The 19,326-nt window shown below is 44.0% G+C and overlaps 1 protein-coding gene across 1 annotated transcript in view; it reads right to left on the bottom strand.

Annotated features, from left to right (window-relative positions):
- Nucleotides 1-3,428: 3,428 nt before the first annotated feature.
- Nucleotides 3,429-19,326, bottom strand: part of LOC142560213 (neprilysin-1-like) — a 45,904-nt gene continuing 30,006 nt past the window's right edge. The window contains exons 11-16 of the mRNA XM_075672147.1: nt 16,823-16,890; nt 14,719-14,849; nt 10,492-10,557; nt 6,911-7,015; nt 6,710-6,786; nt 3,429-3,666 (exon numbers count right to left, since the gene is read on the bottom strand). Coding sequence (XP_075528262.1) covers nt 3,567-3,666; nt 6,710-6,786; nt 6,911-7,015; nt 10,492-10,557; nt 14,719-14,849; nt 16,823-16,890 — 547 coding nt within the window. The 3' untranslated portion in view covers nt 3,429-3,566. The remainder of the gene's footprint in view (nt 3,667-6,709; nt 6,787-6,910; nt 7,016-10,491; nt 10,558-14,718; nt 14,850-16,822; nt 16,891-19,326) is intronic.

A 19,326-nucleotide genomic window follows, 5' to 3' on the forward strand; every position in this document is an offset into this window, starting at 1 on the left:
TGAAAGCCTATTGTTGGGCCGTATGTCCACGAGCTTTCCCGCAACCTTAATGTCGCAAATAGATACGGTGTATCCAGTTAAGCCAACATGCATGGCACCGAGGTGAAGCAGGTGATGCCAGAAGAAGCACGTCAGACCTTTCATGAAATGCGCGATTGGCGTCACATATGAAATGCCGCTATCGCATGGTATAAGAGTACGCAGGTCAAACAGGACGCTGTGTCAATGACCGAGAACAGGGGCATGCACTATCATAAAAGAACATGGGTACCAAGAGAAGGGAAGCGCAGTAGAGGACAGCAGAAGACCATAGGTGGTGCGATGAAATGAAGAAATTTGCGGGTGCTAGTTGGAATCGGTTGGCTCAGGACAGGGGTAATTGGAGATCGCAGGGAGAGGCGTTCGTCCTGCAGTGGACATAAAATAGGCTGATGATGATGAAGGAATAAACAAATTGATTACGGCACTGTATTGCCTGTCAATATAATCCGCTACTTCCTTTTCCCTGATCAATTGAAGATAATGTTAATACTTGGTGTCGTACCAATAGTAGAGGGCGTTGTCGCGGACGCTGCCGGAAGTTAGTACCGCGAGCTCATGCTTAAGAGGGCAGCACCATAGCAGCTAAGCCGCCGCGGCGATTAAGGATTACATTTAACGCGAGCAGCGTTAAGGGCACCGTGCCGCATAAAATCCGGTGTCGGCTTCGGCGTCCGGCGTCGGAGTCCCCGAGGGTGAACGTTCCAGCATATATTTATGAATATGCATACTCCTCGCCTTGCTATATGGCATGCAATATATGCGGGTTATATTGCCACACCATTCTGTCACTAAAGTTTCTCATACCTTGTCATACATTCTCGACAAAGTTATTCCTCTGAATTCTGAGAGTGACCGCCCAGAAAAGAAGTGTGATGAAACACAACCCCGACAGCGCATGCCTTATTTGCTAAATCTTCTCAGACTGAAATGTTCACAGAGCGAAACAATAGAAATAACAGAAAGCTGAAAATGATGCAATTTTTTTGTTGGCGCAACTGTGCACCACCTCCGGGATCGGGCCACGCAAGCGGCCGCGTTTCTGCAACGAAGCTGGCTGTTTCTGCAAGACAGCGTTCGCCCCCAGCGTTTGCCGGTCAACATTGCGCTCACATAAGCTGTAGTTGCCGGGAAGCCTGAGAAGCAGCATGAGATCTTCGAATGATATCGCATTTCAATCTGAAAGGCGAAGCTTAAGCGCCATCCGATTTTGAACCACAAGATCAGTAAGTTCCATTAAAAGTAAAACGGCATCAATAGCCTCTTAGCATCATTAGATCCTGGTTGAAAACAAACTTTCTAGGAACGAATAGCTGCTCTTTGACTAGTTGTAGATTTACTTCAGGTAAATGGTCGACAAAAAGATCAGAAGTTGTTGGAGAAAAAAAAGCTGTTTAAGGACTTATTTGCCACATACACATGCAAAAGCGTCCGTTGCAAGGAAAACGTCACTGGTTGTAACGTAAAACATAAAACTGCTAGATGAATCGATTGCCAAAAACACTAAATGACATCAAACATCAGAAGATGTCATGTAGGCTTCCGCCACGAAACCGAAAACAAAGCTTCCAATACCCATTTTGTTTCTGCATTGCGTCGAAAATTTTTTTCGTTGTTTTGCTTCTCTTAATCTGCGACACATTGTTTAGCAGACGGGGAAGAGTAGCCAAAAGTTGTTCCTAGATGTTTCGTTAGACATTGGGATGTAGGGAAATACCGAATATTTTTTTCTTTGAAATACCAATACGAATAGTGGGTAATATATTCGATTCGTATTCCAAACATTGAATATTTGTTCCTTCCGCCCCCCTTCCCCTCCCTCGCTTAATAGCCTCTTGCCGCCTTTCCTTTGGCTCTTTCTGGCCAATAAAACGTCCATATGAGCGATGAACGACTCATCCATTCAAGCTGTCTTGGCACCGCGATAAAGCAAAGAACGATGTAAAATTTTATTGCATGTTAGTTGGTTACAGGTACTTGAACTTTAGCGAAAAAAAGAACAATATACTGAGGCGTACATGGACGCAGAAGGTTTGACTACGCTTCGCGTCTTGTGCTTACAAAAGCGGGCTTCAGTTCGGTCTTTCGTGATTTTTGGAGCGATAATTCAAGTAAAAGAAAGATGAAATTCCAACAGGAACGTTTTCTCGTTGAAAATGTCAAACATTTGTTTTCTCCGCGACAAACCTTCGACTATCTGCATGTTGACGTAGAGAAGGGCAAAGGTCTTCGAGCATGCTGCGGCTAGATACGCGAAGAACATTTCAAAAATAAAGAGCCAGAAATGGTTTGAAGACATTGACGGAGAGATAGCCTTTCCCTTTTCGGCAACACAATAGCGGCGCCCTGCGTGAGGAATGTGATAGTTATTAATTAACAAAGAATAAGCACTTACTGACTCCATATAGTTCATGAAACATATATGGAGAAATACTAAAATTTAAGCCCGTCGGTGCTTAAGACGGACGCGCTTCGTGGAACGTGGCAACGTGTGTCACAACAAGGTTTTTAGAGCGTGGCAGTGCCCACATACATAAGATGTGCATGAAAACTATCGCGGGTCCTATTGAAGATGACACGCGAAACGCCCAGTTTTCAAAACTCGAGCCAAGCGAATCCAAACCTGCTAGCCGGATGCCTATCCAACTTACGGCACAGTATCTGCCATCTTTTCCTTATCGAAAGCGACGTCTCGTTCTGTCACGAACATACTAGAACTACGAGAGCAGCACGCGAAGACTCTGCACGTGGCGGCCACGTGACGGCCACGTAAGCATGACGCAGCATTCGTGTTCCGTTCTGCAAATTCCCACTATGCAGAACGTAGCGCTGTTATGTATGAAAATTGTCGAATAAACACACTAGATGATCCTCTCCAGACGTGCGGAGGAATGCGTCCGTGTTCATGCTTGCAATTTACTAAAGAAAGCAGGCATATAAAACTGAAAGAGAACGCCAAGTAAAATGTCAATGTCTTTTGTGCCAGAGTTTCAGGAGAAATAAAACATAAACGTTGCTTGCGCTGCCATCTTTTATTAAGTGGAACGTTCTTGGAGTATCTCATCGTGGCTTCAATCGCCGAATTGCGACAAGATTCCTAGCTTAATATGTTATTCAGCGAAATTTAATAAATTGTTTGTTCAGTGATTTTCAAACTATATTTACTGATGTGCGCCGGGACCAGCAATGCGTTGTCCAATAAAAGACGTTACTGTCCCCATGGCGTTGTGGTTTAAATTTGGGTTCTTATCCACATTTGGAGCAAGTGTTATGGTTCCAAGCAAGCGTTCACATGCCATCCTTCACAGTATGTTTGGAGTGTTTTTGTAGAAAGGGATGCCTCGATATCTCAGTAAATGAACAACAACCAGAATGAAGAAGTGTTGTATTGTTTATAAGTAAAGAAAGTCTTTATTCGAGAAGTTGATTATTCAGCAGGAATGTCAGTTGTCTAATCCATGTAATGTGGCTTGCCATCTGGACCTCCTCCTTTCTGTATTGCTTTTATTATCCTGTACCAGCACAATTTACCATAATCTGCACCGTTTCTCTGGATTCATCGTCGAACTGTTTCCACACTGGAATACGGTGGAAAATTCTTCCGTGTTTTGCATTGGTATGTTTACTCTACAAAAAAAACGAATAGCAAAACTGCACTTAGCAAATGTGCCCCGAAAAGTATGTTGAATTGCGTATTATATTTATTGTTATTTTTTGAATTGCTAGCCTTTTGCAAAGTGGGGACGATGCCCAAAGTAGCATGCAGTGAGCGGTTGAATGAAAAATGAATGTGATATCAGTTTCCGAAAGTGCACGCTGATACCAAATTTAGACTCTTTCTTCACCAGTGTTGTTTTCCTTTTGTAAATCGTTCGCCTGAAACTGTTGGAGGCTTCCTGAAATCGAGACTCATAAATTTTAAGTAACATGTCTTTTGTTTTCATCAACATAAGTGATAAACAATGAACGAGATGGTGCCATAGATCGCTGTGCGTTAAAATTTGCGGTAACATAGTATAGCGTGAAACCAGTGCAAACACAAAGAAGAAATTGGAACTCTTGGTTCACCGTTGTGGGAGTAGAAAGTAGATTGTATAAAATATGGGGAGGGGATGATTTACCAGCAAGCAGGGACTGCATATTTTAGTCAAGTAACAACCACATGGAGCTGGAATAAGCATTGACAAAATTAAATGTTTAAATTGTCTAAATATCTTGTCAGAACGGGTTAGATTGAAATAATAATCTTGCATCCAGTTAACAAAGTTCGGCAGCATGTTACTTGCTAACATGTGAAGGCTAATGCTTGTTGCAGAATTGATCATGTGCCGTCGCGCCTCGTGGCGTTGCTGCTTTCGCAGTTCGGCTTCTTCGGCTTGTTTCGACGCTTAGCTGAGGCTTCCCGCACTCGTACAGCGGGGTCAGACTCGCGCCAACCACGTTTCTCTTCCACATTGCATTGCATCCTCTCAGCAGAGCAGTGAAATGTATGCTGTTCTGTGTGTTGCAAGGGTTATTTCAATGAATGTATGCACTGTTCGCCTCACTTTGTTGAGCGCTTACAGCTTCATCGTTACGGGAGTATGATCCATTGCAATTTTTTGCTTGTTCACGGGAGTGTGCGCAACTGAGTAGGTAACGTGAATGTTTTTTTTTTTGTACCACTGGACTAGACGCCACTTCCTGATCATGAGGCGTGCCGTAGTGGGGGACTCCGGAAATTTCGACCACCTGGGGTTCTTTAACGTGCACCTAAATCTAAGCGCACGGGTGTTTTCGTATTTCGCCCCCATCGGAATGCGGCCGCCGTCGCCGGGATTCGATCCCGCGACTTCGTGCTCAGCAGCCCACCACCATAGCTACTGAGCAATCACGGCGGGTCGTTTCTGTACATTCTGTGCGTGATTCCAATGAATGTATGCACTGTATGCTTTCTTTTGCTGAGTGCTCATAGCATCTGCATTACGACAGGGATAAGCTATTGCATATTTCGCTTGCTTAGGGGAGTATAATCGAAATTACGGGGTAAATTTTACGTGCCAAAACCACGATCTGATTATGGGGCACGCTGTACTGAGGGCTGCGGATATTTGCACCATCTAGGGTTTTCTAACGTGCACCTAACTCTAAGTACACGAGTGTTCTCGCATTTCACCCCCATCGAAATGAGTCCGCCGTCACCGGGATTCGTGCGACCTCGTGCTTAGCAGCCCAACACCATAACCACTAAGCAACTACGGCGGGTGGGAAGCATAGTCGATTGTCGATGATGACTGTTTTCGTACCATTACACCGGACGACGAGTTTTTTTTTCGAGGCCATCGCGGTTATCATCCACTTAAGGCTGTCGTCTTAATAAATACGGGAACGTCAGTGGGTCAAAATAAAACTTGTTCCCGGTGGGAGCTGGGAACAAGTTTTCAAAGGCATTTATAAATTTTCAACGGCATTTAGCTTCAGTGCTCATTGAAAACGAGCGTGTGAATGTGGTGTTACACCTAGTTAGGTTAAGTTACGTTAGGTTAGTGATAGTGAGAGCACCGATAGTGCACAGAGAAGTGGCCAACCTTAAGTTACGTGCGCCCAAGTGACACAGGCCATTCCCTGAGGACGAAAAAAACTGCCGCTTCACCATTACGGACTCTCTATAGGGATTTGTTCACCACGCATGCTGTACTCCGTACTAGCTTGGCTAGGGACAAATGGAGCAAAGCGCTCCCTCCTTTGTTGTACCTAGGCAATGGCAGATTTCGAGGAGCAATAGTCCCCAGATTTCTTTTTCCCCACTCACGCATGCACGTGTCAGTCGGGAAAATAGGAGAAAGAAGCTCTCGCCGCTTTCCTCGCTTCGCTTTCAAACCCCTTCCACCACGTTGCAGAGGTGCGAAGAGTAGACACACTTTTGGAATAAAAACGAAAAGCATTGGTATATAATCAGGGAGGAGTGTGGAAGCGTGCCCCGGAAGGGCGCGGTAAGTTTCAAATGGGCGTCGCCTATACTTGCGTTGCCGGCGCTGCGACGGCTCCGGGAAGACGCTACAAAATCGTACATATAAAGCTGGCATGCCTTTGAGAGCGTCGTGTGTTTGAGAGAGAGAGATAGGAGAAGGGGGTTGCAGCGACATTGAGGAGGCAGCGTCGATCTGGGCGTTGTGCTGTCGATAACTGGCCAGTCACGCGGTTCCGTGCTGCGTATTTTTTTCCCTATGTACAAGCATTCGAAGCATGATGCGCGCTGGTTGGACGAAATTTTCACGTTGCTGCCATGGCTGCGATTCTTGCAATGGCATTTTAGATATTGACTATAGATCGGCAGGGCAATCCGAACTCGCTGAGACTCACTCAGAAACTCTCGTTTTCGCTTAAGGCTTAGTCGGAATCAGACTCATCTGAATTATAGTCAGCCGCGTCCACTCGGACTCACTCAGTGGCCAGTCTGAGTAAGTTTCAGTGAGTCAACTCATGAGTCAATTTGCCGACCTATGGCTAGTGCTAAGAAGCTGTTGCTGCTATGGCCTCAAAACATGGCTCATGCATTGTGCTTTCCTTTACCTTCCTTTTTTCTCTCTTTAGGGATAAGCTTCCATAACTGTGATGAATGTCTTCTTATTGCTCACTTGGCCGTTACACTCAGCTTTATCCCTATAACAATGGAGAGGCTTATACATACCTGTATTTTTCAGGGCTGTGTGTGTCATACTGAATTTGAACCTGTCGCTTCTCTTTACGATATCGACCGCACCATACCTGTGGAAAAGAACATCTCTTTCAGTGTTATGCTCCACAGCCTCTTCGAACTGTCCTATTCGATATAACAAAAAAAAGGGTTTATTTAGCTGTCCAAAGCAACATTTGGAAATGGAGTTCATACCATTGCTTCTGCAATAAAGAATAGTTGCTTTCCAGATAGGTGTGTTAATCCAGGTAGGCGAGTGTCTTCACCACGACATTCTTCTTGCAGTAATCTTTCATAAGCCTGTAACATAAATTGATCGGGGCTCTTACTTCAGCATATTGTGCAGGACGTGACAATATTGAACAGAAGATTTTTCTGCAAGGATTATATCTGTTCGGAAAAAAATCTGGGAAGCCTAAATTATTTTCGTAACGATGTCTCTGTCGTAAAGTTAACATATGATCATGCGTTCATTGACAAGGTTCGTTATAACTGGGATGACAATTAAAACACATTTGTAAAAGTACCTATCAAACTATTATCTTGCGTGCCTGTGTTTTCGACTGCGTTGTAATTATCTGTGCATTGTAATTAGCGTCATATCGCGTCCACGCACTCTTTCCCTTGATGTCCTTCATGCTATTGCAAATATTATGTACCTGACTAGCGCTGCTTCATCACCATTTATCTGGGTGATTTAAAGGCTCCTTGCACCCGTTGGCCATCGCTAAATACAAGAGGTCGTGACGTAGCAATTCGCAATGAACTAATAAACATTTCCTCGCCCTTTGGGCTCACTCAAGTTGCTTCTAGTGAAACTAGGTTAAATTCCATCCTCGACTTGGTTTTCTTAAGCGCTGATCTAGCGAAAAATTGCTTCTCTTGCGAAGTAATTGACGAACTCCCAGATCATAAAGATGTTTCATCATCGCTCTCTTGTCCAACTTCCAAATCACCCTATACGTTTACTGGTTTCCCTGACTTCACTCGTGCGGACGGAAATTCAATTACTGATCCTTTAGCTGATCATTTCGATACGTTATGTTCTCTGTCAGATAGACAGGATGTAAATTATTTTGCTAATTAATCTGAGGATCTTGTCAAGTCATGCATCCAACCATTTGTGATCATTAAAATTAAGAAAACTAAAGCTTGCCTTCCCTGGATGACTCGCGACATCTTGTGTTTATCTCGTCGTGCCCGTAAGCTTTGGCGTTCTAAACGAAACAACGGTCCCATAAGCCTGGACATGTTTCAGAAGGCAAAAGATCAACTGAATTTGACATTGCAACCAACGAAACATTTCTTTTTTCGCGTTCAACTGCCTGACCCTCGTAAATATTGGTCTTCTATTTTACCTCACGATGCTTCCCCCACTTCATTCAAAATTGATAGTAACGTCATCATTGATCCTTCAGTAATTTGGATGCTTTCAGCAAGTATTTTCAGTTCGTATTTGGACCCGATAACAACTTCATTCCTTCTCTCACCAATATAGTTAGTTCAGAAGCAATCACTCACATAGACATTAACAATTAAGGCACTCTTAACCTCGTATTAAACTTGGATACCGAGAAATGCACCGCCCCGGACGGCATACACAATGCATTCTTGGTTCGCTACCCCATGTAGTCATCAATATATCTGAAGGTCATATTCAACAAATCTTTGTCATCTGCCGCTCTTCTTTCCTCATGGAAGTTAGCTAAAGTGCTTCTTTACAAATCCGGTGATAAGCAGTCTTTATCGAACTACAGACCGATTTCTATAACATTACAGTCATGCAAAATCTTAGAACATATGATTCATAAACACACACTGCTTTTCCTGGAATCACAATATCTGCTAATATATACAGCATGCTTTTAAGGCGCGGTTTAGTACGCCAACGCAGTTAGTTTACGCACGACATATTCCTTGACCTTGATGTTGGCAACCAAGTTGACGCTACCTTTATAGACTACACTAAAGCATTTGGCACAGAATTATATCCTAAACTCGTTGCTAAACTTGACGCTGTACTAAATGATCCTAAACTAGTGAACTGGATTTCAAGGTTTCTTACACTTCCTTCCCAATTTGTCTCTTACAGCTTGATCGACTCTACTGCTATTGATGTGACGTCTGAAGGTCCCAAGGATCCGTTAATGGTCCACTGCTTTCTTTAATATACATAAATGATTTTTCTGTTCAAATCTCCTCTAACACTCGTCTTTATGCCGATGATTGTGTTTTATATCAAGTTATTAACTGTACTGATGATCATTACCGCCTCCAAGTGTCATCTATTAGGTGTTGCACATGGTGCAACACCTAGCAAATGAACATTAACTTTGATGAAACTGCCCTTATGTCCTTCTGTAAAAAATATTCTCCTTCTCTTTTTCCTTACTCATTTAATAACCGCACTGTGGGTTGGATGTGTGAGTATAAGTATAAGCTACCGCGGCTCAAAGGGGATGTGAAAACGGCACAGTGTTAGCTCAATTGGTGGAGAATCGCACGCGTAATTCGAAGACGTCAGATCGTTACCCGCCTGCGGCAAGTTGTTTCCATTATTCCATTTCCATTAATTCACCATTTCTTTATATCAGTTTGTAAGTACAAGTGATTTAGCCTATGTTATCCTTGATGTCATTGCTTGTTGGCTTCTTATGGTATATTTAATAAAAATCGGGCCCCTAAGTTAACAACCTTTCTTCTCGTTTATATATATATATATATATATATATATATATATATATATATATATATAGTCACATCATAAGAAGCCAACAAACACTGACACCAAGGACAACATAGGGGAAATTACTTGTGCTTAATAAATGAATTAAGAAACGATCAAATAATGGAAATTAAAGTGGGTGAAAAAGCAACTTGCCGCAGGTGGGAACCAAACCCACAACCTTCGCATTTCGCGTGCGATGCTCTACCAATTCAGCTACCGCGGCGCCGTTTCCCCATCCACTTTCTTGGGTATTTGTGTCGTAGTAGAACCCTGGGAGTGTTAGCCAGCGCCACCACTCACAGACCTCACAGTGGTGAGGTCTGTGACTGGTGGACCAAGGTTTTCGGAATATATATTCCGGAGACCTTGGTCCGACTGCTGCGAAGATAAAGTTCCATATAGCTATCTATTTGATTTTGTTAAACCTTTTACCTATGTATGGGCGGTCCGAGAGTGCTGAGGTCTGTGCATATATTTCGATTTCCACAACATGCCTAAAGACAAGAACTTGCGAGCATGTTAAAGAAAATGAAGTCGGAGATCTAAACAGCGGTTTTCTTTAGATAATTTAGATAATTTATATAATATTCGATGGCGCTATTGTTTGTGAAATTCTTATTTTAAGTTAACTATTTTCGATCCCACCGTCTCCCTGTAGAACCAAAAACGCTACAACTGGTAGCTTCCTGGCGGTTCTGCCGTGATGGATGATGGCAATTAGTGAGGAAAAAAGAAAGCGACAAAAAACAAGCCTGTGGTCTTCCTTGTGAACGAATGCAGCTGTCGTAGACCTTCTGTTTAGAGCCTAAGGCGCAGCTTGCTTCTGGTCTTTTTTTTCGTCCCCATGGATTGTTCGCACTCACCTTGCGTAAGGAGTGGTTCAGAGCACCATAAATATCTACAGAAGCGATATTTACCATATATGCTAATCTTGGAGAATAAATTACCTCTGAAATTTTGTCTGAGACCAAAACTGCGATTTGAAAATAGCAATTTGTTCAAGTATGACCTTGACGTATAAAGTGCCTAAGTTCTCAATTAAACTCACCTTGTAGGCCATTCGCATACCGCCATTGTCCGCAATGTTTTCGCCGACAGTGTTTTTCCCATTCAGCTGCAGAGACAAATGAAATAGCCCCTTTCACAATGTGTACCTCATGTTGTGACGAGCAAACGGTATGAATGAAGGAATGAATGAAATATTCTATGGGAATGAATGAATTCGGGGGCTTTGCTTGCCGAAACCACGATTTAATTATGAGGGATGCCATATCGGGGGACTGCGCTTTAATTTTCAATTCCAGGGGATCTTTACCGTGCCCACAATGCTCGAGACAAGGGCGTTTTCGCAGTTCGCCGCTATCTAAATGCGGCCGGGATTTGATCCCACGACCTCGTGCTTAGCAGGGCAACAGCATATTCGCTAAGCCTGCGCGGTGGGTACGAAATACCCTGTCAGTCACTAGAACGAAGTTTAGGCGGCAGCGAAACAGAATCTGCTAATATATTAGGAAACTTGAAATCTTTCGTGTGCAACAGACAATATTTTACAAATAGAGGTCTCTAGCGGGTGGAAGCTCGCATGTTTTGTACTTCAGGGCATCATATATAAATCTGGTGATACGAATGGGCCAGCGTGTATTTGCGTGCATATCAAGGTGCATTTCACATTCCCTTGAATCTTCTTGGACTTCACCAAAACAATGGCAGTAGCTAGGAATGGTCTAATGGTGGCGTTAAAAGAAAATGATAAAACATGGGTCATTGGTTGGAATACGGAGGTGCAAAGTGCCTCTCAAGATTACTATTGAGAATGTGACGAAGCTTGAACGGCAGGATGAATAAACTTCGTGCAAAAATGGGGGTCCTATGACGTAAAACTATTCCAATATGTTTTTATTCCCATCTCCTGACGTCAAATTTGCGCAACCACTGACGCTAGCATCGGGCGGTGACCCGCAGTGTAGTCTAAACAGACCAATCAAACGCTCTTCTCGTTTATAGGGGGACACTTTTGTTTGATTTAAAAACGAATAACATTGCCTACACTGAGTGGCTTGTCTTATCTAATTGGCTGATAAGAAGCGAGGAGCACGCTCAAGTGGAGAATAATTTGACGGGGCCTAGCCAGTGCACAGAAAATCGATAACCGGATTAAGAGAGTGGTGCCAGCGTCTGAGATTGGTACGTTGTCCCTTACTTAGCTTGCTGTGGCTGGTCGAAAATCGCGGCGGCATGCATCGGAAGGTAAAGAATGCCCCTAAAGAAAGTTGGCTGAACGAGGTCGTAAACGTGGCGAAAGTGCTCGAAAACGTTACATGGCCACGCAAACAGCTTTAACGTACGCAAGTAAACCTATGCTCTCCGGCAGGTGCGAGTAGCCAGTGCCTGAGCGACCTGCGGCAGCCATCTTTTATTCATTTCGGAACGGGGCAGCCTGCGGCTATTCAGAAAAAATGTTTTGTTCGGCATGTTAATGCATCTTTAACTCGATCACGTCACCTTCACGCGTTGAGTTTTCGGGGTTTTGTGACGTCGCGTGACGGGCAGGTGAAGTGGCTGCAGTCCGAAAACTTTTCATCAACAGTCGAGGCCTAATGGCGAAAAGGTGTCTAAAATATAACTATTTTTCCTTTGTTCTGTCCAATCATGCATAATCAGAGTGTACACATCGTATCAGATGGGGAGATATGGCGGTTTAAGTGACGTCCGGTGTCTGACAGGCGAAGTGGGGGTGGCCCAAAAAGGTTTTTGACAAATCGCGGAGGGCTGATTGCAGAATTGAAATAGAAAAGTTTGGAATAGCTATACGTTATAGCGCCCCAGTATGGCATGCACTTACAACGAACCAGCGGCAACCGGGTATTGATTATCGCTGAAAACTATTAGAAACACCCACTAAACGAATGGTACTAAACATTTAATTGACGTTTCAGTTATGCATTGCTTCAACTCTTGAATACTAGTGATATTTCTAGGCTGCATCTTGTGAATGTTCATTACATAAATGGTACGGCGTCTCCTATATTTTAGCTAGGGTGCTACGTAATTTTCAACCAAGACAGAAATGTGCAGCCTCTCAAAAAAAAAAAGTTCGAAACATTTGCTTGGTCACGATAATCGATTAGAGAGACCGTCATACCAAATGTGATACCGAAGAAGAAATATAGCTCTAATTAGCAATCGTCTCTACATATGGGTCGTCATATTGTGCTTAGTGGTGAAGAAGTCCCACTGCAACATGGTACGAGATCGGGCTGGTCGATATTTCATCTTCCTACACGAGGCGAAACCAGGCGAAGGGCGTCATCGACTGATATAGGCAAGCGCTTGTCTTTGTCCCTCGTTTGCGTACACTGTCTGGTTCCACGCTGTATATCAAGATTTAACCTATGACCAAAGCGATTAATTTTGGGAAAATAGATAGCTCCACTGTATTTTTTGTGTGCCTGCATTGTGTTCGAGTTGCAGCAGTACAAGTCGGTCATCTTTGACGACATTCATGGCGAATGTATCAATACAGACAGCGTAAAAAATATGACGACAAGATAGACGTCATGACAAGCCCTTACTCTTAACGGAATGGTGGTCACAAATGCCACGCCCTATAAACAAGTCAATATAACTCCGACAGGAAGGGAGGTAAAACTAACATGTAAGTAAATATAAGACGAAGCAAACAGTAGGTGTTTAGACACTCGTACAATTAGGTCTGCGTATACGGTTAGGGCAATTAGCACTCATCCTGTCATTTATCTTGTTCGCATTTTTGTGGCTCTTTATATATCGTCACGTTCTCTATGCCTTGTTATTGTCACTGTTAGATCAATTGAGCCGCAGCAGCGAGCGACGACAACTTGCGTATATTTTAGAGGACCAGAGGTCCATATTGAAAGGGTCCTGAAACGCCTCTCGGGCTTGGAGAAATACCATAGTCCGCGGATAGCATTCGCTTCTCTGAATATCTCAGTCAAGTTTTGCTGTCGTACGTGGTGCTTGGAGCTCGCAAGCGGAGCGCGAAGTCACCTTTCTATCGAACGCTCTCTCTTCAACAGAAGCCTGCTCCTCACTCTCGTCTGGACGCTTTATTTCGTAATAAATCGGATTCCCATACCCGGCTGCCATTTGTAGCTGTGGTCTTCTACGTAACGTAGATACCGCGGCCGCGCCCAGGGGTGCCGCATCGAGTCCACTGGCTAAGGGCACTGCGGCCGGCTGAAAACAACCACGCTTGGCTAACGTCTAACACGTCGTAGGCACCAAATCCGGAAGTAGTGGCGTCTACTTTAATATACAAAATGAAATTTGAACTGCGCGCCACTTAGAAGGCAGAGCGTTGTGGGCACGCCCCGCTCCGCTGTAGCCTTCGCAGTGCAAGGCTTCAAAAAAGGAGCGGAAGAACCGTGGAGGCCGTGTTTTATTGCCAATAATACCGCTTCTGCTAATCGCATTAAAGTTGTTCTTACGGCAAAGTATTTCTGAAATAGCCTTTCAAATGAATTTCTCTTTTAGGATAAAAAAATTGGTTCAGGTCCCCTTGAAAAGGCAATAGCAACGAAATCTCTCCCGTCTTCAACTTCTTAGAGTAACGTGTACTTAAAGGTCGTCGAAGTGATCGCGACGAGATTGTTGGGGTAGCACTCGCATACATTGTTGACTAACAGCATTCGTACAGCGTCGTAGCTGATGACATGCACCCCAAGAAGTGTGCCACGCAACTGTACACGATAAGTGGGACATACATCAATCACTCAATCGGACGCGGCGCACTGGGACCGCTAGCCTTATTTATTCATTCTTGTTGCCTTTAATCTACGCGAAAACACTTTATAAATGCAGCCGCATGTAGAATACTCGATGTGCGCGTTGCATCGAGCATTCTTGCATGTTCAATTCAGAGCATGTGTGCACTCTGGGTCACCGTACGGCAAGCTGTCACTTCCGACTAAATCACTTCCAGTGGCGCATCTTCCAGTTCTCGTAGAGTGGCCTCTTTCTAGGGAACTGTGGTTTTGGCGTGAAATACGGACTTTTACACGTTGTTTCTCATGTTACCGTTCACATTTGGCACGCAGTTAATCTATGAACCTTTTATTTTTTCTGTGGGTAAACTTTTCTCTACATTTAGGCCTTGCGGGATGCAAAATTTTGGCGCGAGAACGACGATAAGGCTGAGATTTACGAATACGCTTGCGCATTTCTGGAATTTCTGGTGCTCTTCTGTGTCACTACAGCCTAGCGAATTCCGCGATTCAAAAGCTAACCGAAACCTCACCGTCATGTTGGCCTCTTCGTCGGTGATGTTCCCGTACTGATCAATGAAGCACTGAGCCTTTTTCTTAAATTCCGCGCGTGTTCCGTTCGTCCACCATTGCTTCAGCTTGCCTTCTGCATCAAACTGGCTTCCTTCACAGGGAATAAAAGGTACATGAGCCAGAAGGCATATTAGGCGAATCAATATGAAGGTTTTGAATGGGACCAAAGAAAAAGCACACGTAGGTGTGAGGTTTAGCTTCTATACGGCGTGATTATGCCTTCCGCAGACCTAATGCACACTACAGCAAAGAGAAACAAACCTAAATGAATATGTCCGAGTAAAAAGGTCATGGACATAGCAGTCAGATATGGACCAATTGGTGTCTAAATATGTGCATCACTAAAAAAGGGAATCATGAAAGTTTCAATTCCTAAAGCAAGACAGGGGCTATGAAGATGCCGTAACATATAGTTCCACATTAACGTTCAGCACCTGGGGCTCCTTAACGTACACCCAATACATGGCATATCAGCTTTCTTGCATTCCATCCGCATAGGAATGCGGCCCTCTGCGGCCGGAAATCGAATGATTCCCGGTATAAGTTCAGGACGACTTAGCGGCTGTAGCGCAGTGGGCGCATTGACAAAAATATCGACTTATGCGCGAATGAACGGACGATTGGTGCAGGGGTCATTTTCAGCCTTTCGATTTTGTTTATTTTTACAGCTGGCGGTGTTGAAAAAAGTTTAGGCAAAATGCCTATTTTCTTTCCTTACGTTCTTGTTGGTCATATTTAACATGCCGTGTCCCAGATAACGTTATAACCAAGCGATTCAAAGAAAGAAAGATTAAATAAATAAAGTGTTAACACCCACTGTGTTCGATCGACAGGCCTCTGACGGTGGAACACCTTAGGTCTTAAATTTGTATCTTGCACTGCGTTTTTGTAATCATTTATTTCATAAACAGCTTGGCTAACGTTAACTGGGACACCATATGTACGCACGAACTATGGGTACAGAAACTTTTATTACGGGAAGCATGCTTTGCCTCCTCCTTCGACTTCCCGCTGCTGCTGGCTGCTGCTGCTGTTGGCTGCCCCTTCTGTATTGCTGATAACAAAACTTGGGTCACTGGGTATGTGTCGATGAATATGTGTTCAAATAGGCCACTTGGATCACTTGGTTCCTCCTTTTTGTCCCGTCTTGAAGCGCTGTTCCTTTCTGTGATAATGAACCAACCAGATATGCCCAGTCAATCCTTGCAGGATCACTGGGCATTTCCAACTGCGTATATGTCCGAGTAGCCAACTTGGGCCGCTGAATATGTGTAACGGCGCATGCGCCACTAGGTACATGTGCTCGAATAGGCAACTTCGGCTTCTGGGTATGTGCAGCTCGGTATTTGCAACTGGGCTTGTGCTACTGGGCACGGGCTATCGGGTGTGTGCTCGAATAAATAACTTGGGCCACTTGGTGCGTTTCTTGCCAGTACCATCCAATCGTCAAACACTGTCGCCAGAAGCCAGCAGGGATGACAATGGTACGACGACGATGACGGTGTGATGACGACATTACTTTCAGTACGACATTCGGGAAGAGCTATTTGGTGAGAAAGCAGCAGCAGCAGCGCAAAAGGCGAAGGAGAAGGTAAAGAAAGCTTTGCTTTTACGAGAACGACAACGACATGACAAGGACGGCCTGTTGTTCGAGCTCACTTGTACAATTACTTGCATCAGCAGCGGGCCGTCTCGATCCACACTATACCTAGTGTTTGTTTTCTCTATATCCTGTACTGGCCCATTGTCCAAGACTGTCACCAGCAGCCAGCAAGGATAGCAATAGTGCAACGAAATGTCATTCAGCAAGACACTCGCACATGGCGAAAGCCACTCGGCAAGACAGAAGCCAAGTAGCAGCAGCAGCAGCAGCAGCGGGAAAGTCCTAGGAAGTGGCAAAGAATAAACGTTGCACGTATACTCCGGAAGAAAGTTTTCAGCGTTTTACTGCAGGCGACACAAACGTTTCTTGACATTTCTCACATGAGATGTCTGTTTTCAATCAATGTTCGCTTTGAAGAGTCGTCTAGGGGCGAGTATTTTTTTTTAATTAAGGATATTTACCTTGGTCGTCGAAGCCGTGTGTCATTTCGTGTCCGACTACCATCCCGATAGCTCCAAAACTGAGAGAACTGTGGGTGGTTGGAAATAATTCAGGTTTAGTTTTTGCAAACAGGACAAGAATTGAATCGGGTTCACATTTCCGATTGCTGTAACACAGTTGCTGAAGGCTGGCAGAGCGAAGTGTACTTGAATCCTATTAAAAAAGTATTTAGATAAGTTGAAAGCCATGCTTAGATAAAAAAAATCAGGTTGAGTGGCACCGAAGCTTGCATACGAGAAACGATATCGCTGATGGCAAACGAATGAAGCAGCTTAACGATATCGTTCATGACTCCCCCCCGGAAACCCTGCGTTCACAATTGCAGCGCTTTCTGCCTTGTTTACAAAGAACGAACGCCGTATGTCCATCATGAAACCAGACATGCCTGTTTCTACCAACATTAAGCAAGGTCTCATCGCTTGTTGTTAGGGTCTTCGCGTATTTCTTAATATTTGTGGGAAACAACCCTTTACCTGTTTTTTTTTCGAGGTACTATTGTACGTAGTTTGCCTTCAATAAACCTAAAGAAAGAAAGGAGGAAAGGAAGGAAGACTACAAAGATATCCACACACCGACAGTTCTGACATGGCTGTCTGATTTACGCGGGGCGTCGGGGCCAATTACCTCAGAAACCCTTTTGAGAATGTTGTAATAGGTACGAAAACACGTCGTGACATCATTTTTCTGCGAATCCCTTTCAGACACGAATTATGATGATGTTATGTCTACAAATATTTCAAAGTTATATGATTACACTCTAAGCTGATGCACACTACATTGGAAGAGTCTAGATGATACGATGATCCTCTGTGCACTTTCAATTGAGCCCTCATAATTAGTCCCTAAACTTTGATGACGTGAACAGTCAGTGATGCGTTTTTTTGGGTAAAATAAATTTAGATAACCGTTTTAAAGTGCATGTGCAAGTTAATAATTGGCTCTAGGCACTACGAGGGGCGAACTACTTTTTTTTTCATAATTGCTGATGGAACATGGCGCGTCGAACGTACTGGTGGTACCTCTAGTAAACCAGTAGTGTGCAGCAGTGCTAGGCAGTAGTGCAGTAGAGTCAAATTATATAAGCAGAGTGCTTATTTGAGCCGCAAGCCCATGTACATGGTTTTTATTATTGGGTAAGCATTCTTTGGAGAGCACCCGAGCCCGTCACGCTCAAAGTGCAATGCATTTTATCTGCACAAAAATGCGTAATTTGTGAAGTTAGGACATTTAATCGTTATAATATCGTAAATGTAGTTGATTGGAAGCTTTATAGGCGATACAGAACAATCGAAACTAAATAAAAATATATAACTGATCAGAGAGAATTCCCATAAGGATACATAGGATTCTCTTCATGCATGGGAAAGCGTATAGTAGGCGTGGGAGAGCTGAATTTTTTGTGTGGGTCAAATTGAAATTAGAGGGTGGGCAAACTTACATTTGGGGGCGGCCAAAAGTATATTTAGGGTAGTCCAACCTACATTTGGAGTGGCCCAACCTACATTTGGGGTGGTCCAACCTACACTTTGGGTGGCCCAACCTACATACTGTAGTGGGCGAAGTTGAAATTTCGTGATGGGCTGAGTGAAATTTAGGAATGGGCCAATTGAAACTTGGAGGTGAGCCAACTGAAATTGGTAGGTGTGCCAACTTGAAATTTGGACGTTCGCCAACATAGATTTGGGGGTGAGCCAAATGAAATTGGGGATATGCTTAAGCATACTTGAGCAACTCCAGTGGAGTTTCTGCATACCGTTTTTTATTGCCAGTGCTTAACAGAACTGGCATAAACAAATAACGAACAGAAATGTGTACAACGTAACTGACGGGGATGTCTTGCGGCCTGTGTTTCGGCCCCGAAGAACCAAATAACAGATAATATAATGGAAACAACTTCGCTGTGTGATTAGGAGCCCTGCTCTGCCACTTTAATGCATTTAAAATATAATTGAATGAATATTAGTGCGTTTATAATTTCAAAGCTGGCTCTATGGATTGAAAGTGGGGAGGCGAGTATTGGAGAAAATGGGAAAGACATCACGGTAATCAGCGACAGATTCTAAACACAACATCCAGAGCTCCTCGAAAGAAGACGGACAACGACTGATTCGCACGAGAAGGCATAAAGTACCTCGAAAGCGCCTCATGCGTTGACTCGCTGCCGGACCAAGTACTCCAGATGGACCGCCTGGCCTAGGTGCTTGGGACGCTGGGCAGGTTGCGCTGTATTCCCACGAGAGTTTATAAACGGGGTGTCAAATTCGATCCCAAACCGAAAATCGTACCCCGGAATTATAGCCGGACTGAACCGGAAACAAAAGGGATATTGCTAGAACATGCCTGAGCGCGAACCGAACCTAAACCAGAAACGACAATAGAAATTAGCGGTTCGGCATGAAATGGTTCAAGTAGGTAGGGCGATAACGGGTGCTCAGTGAAAGAACACTTCTTCGAAGTAATTACC

This window comes from Dermacentor variabilis, chromosome 10 (assembly GCF_050947875.1).
Source record: "Dermacentor variabilis isolate Ectoservices chromosome 10, ASM5094787v1, whole genome shotgun sequence".
Taxonomy (NCBI): domain Eukaryota; kingdom Metazoa; phylum Arthropoda; class Arachnida; order Ixodida; family Ixodidae; genus Dermacentor; species Dermacentor variabilis.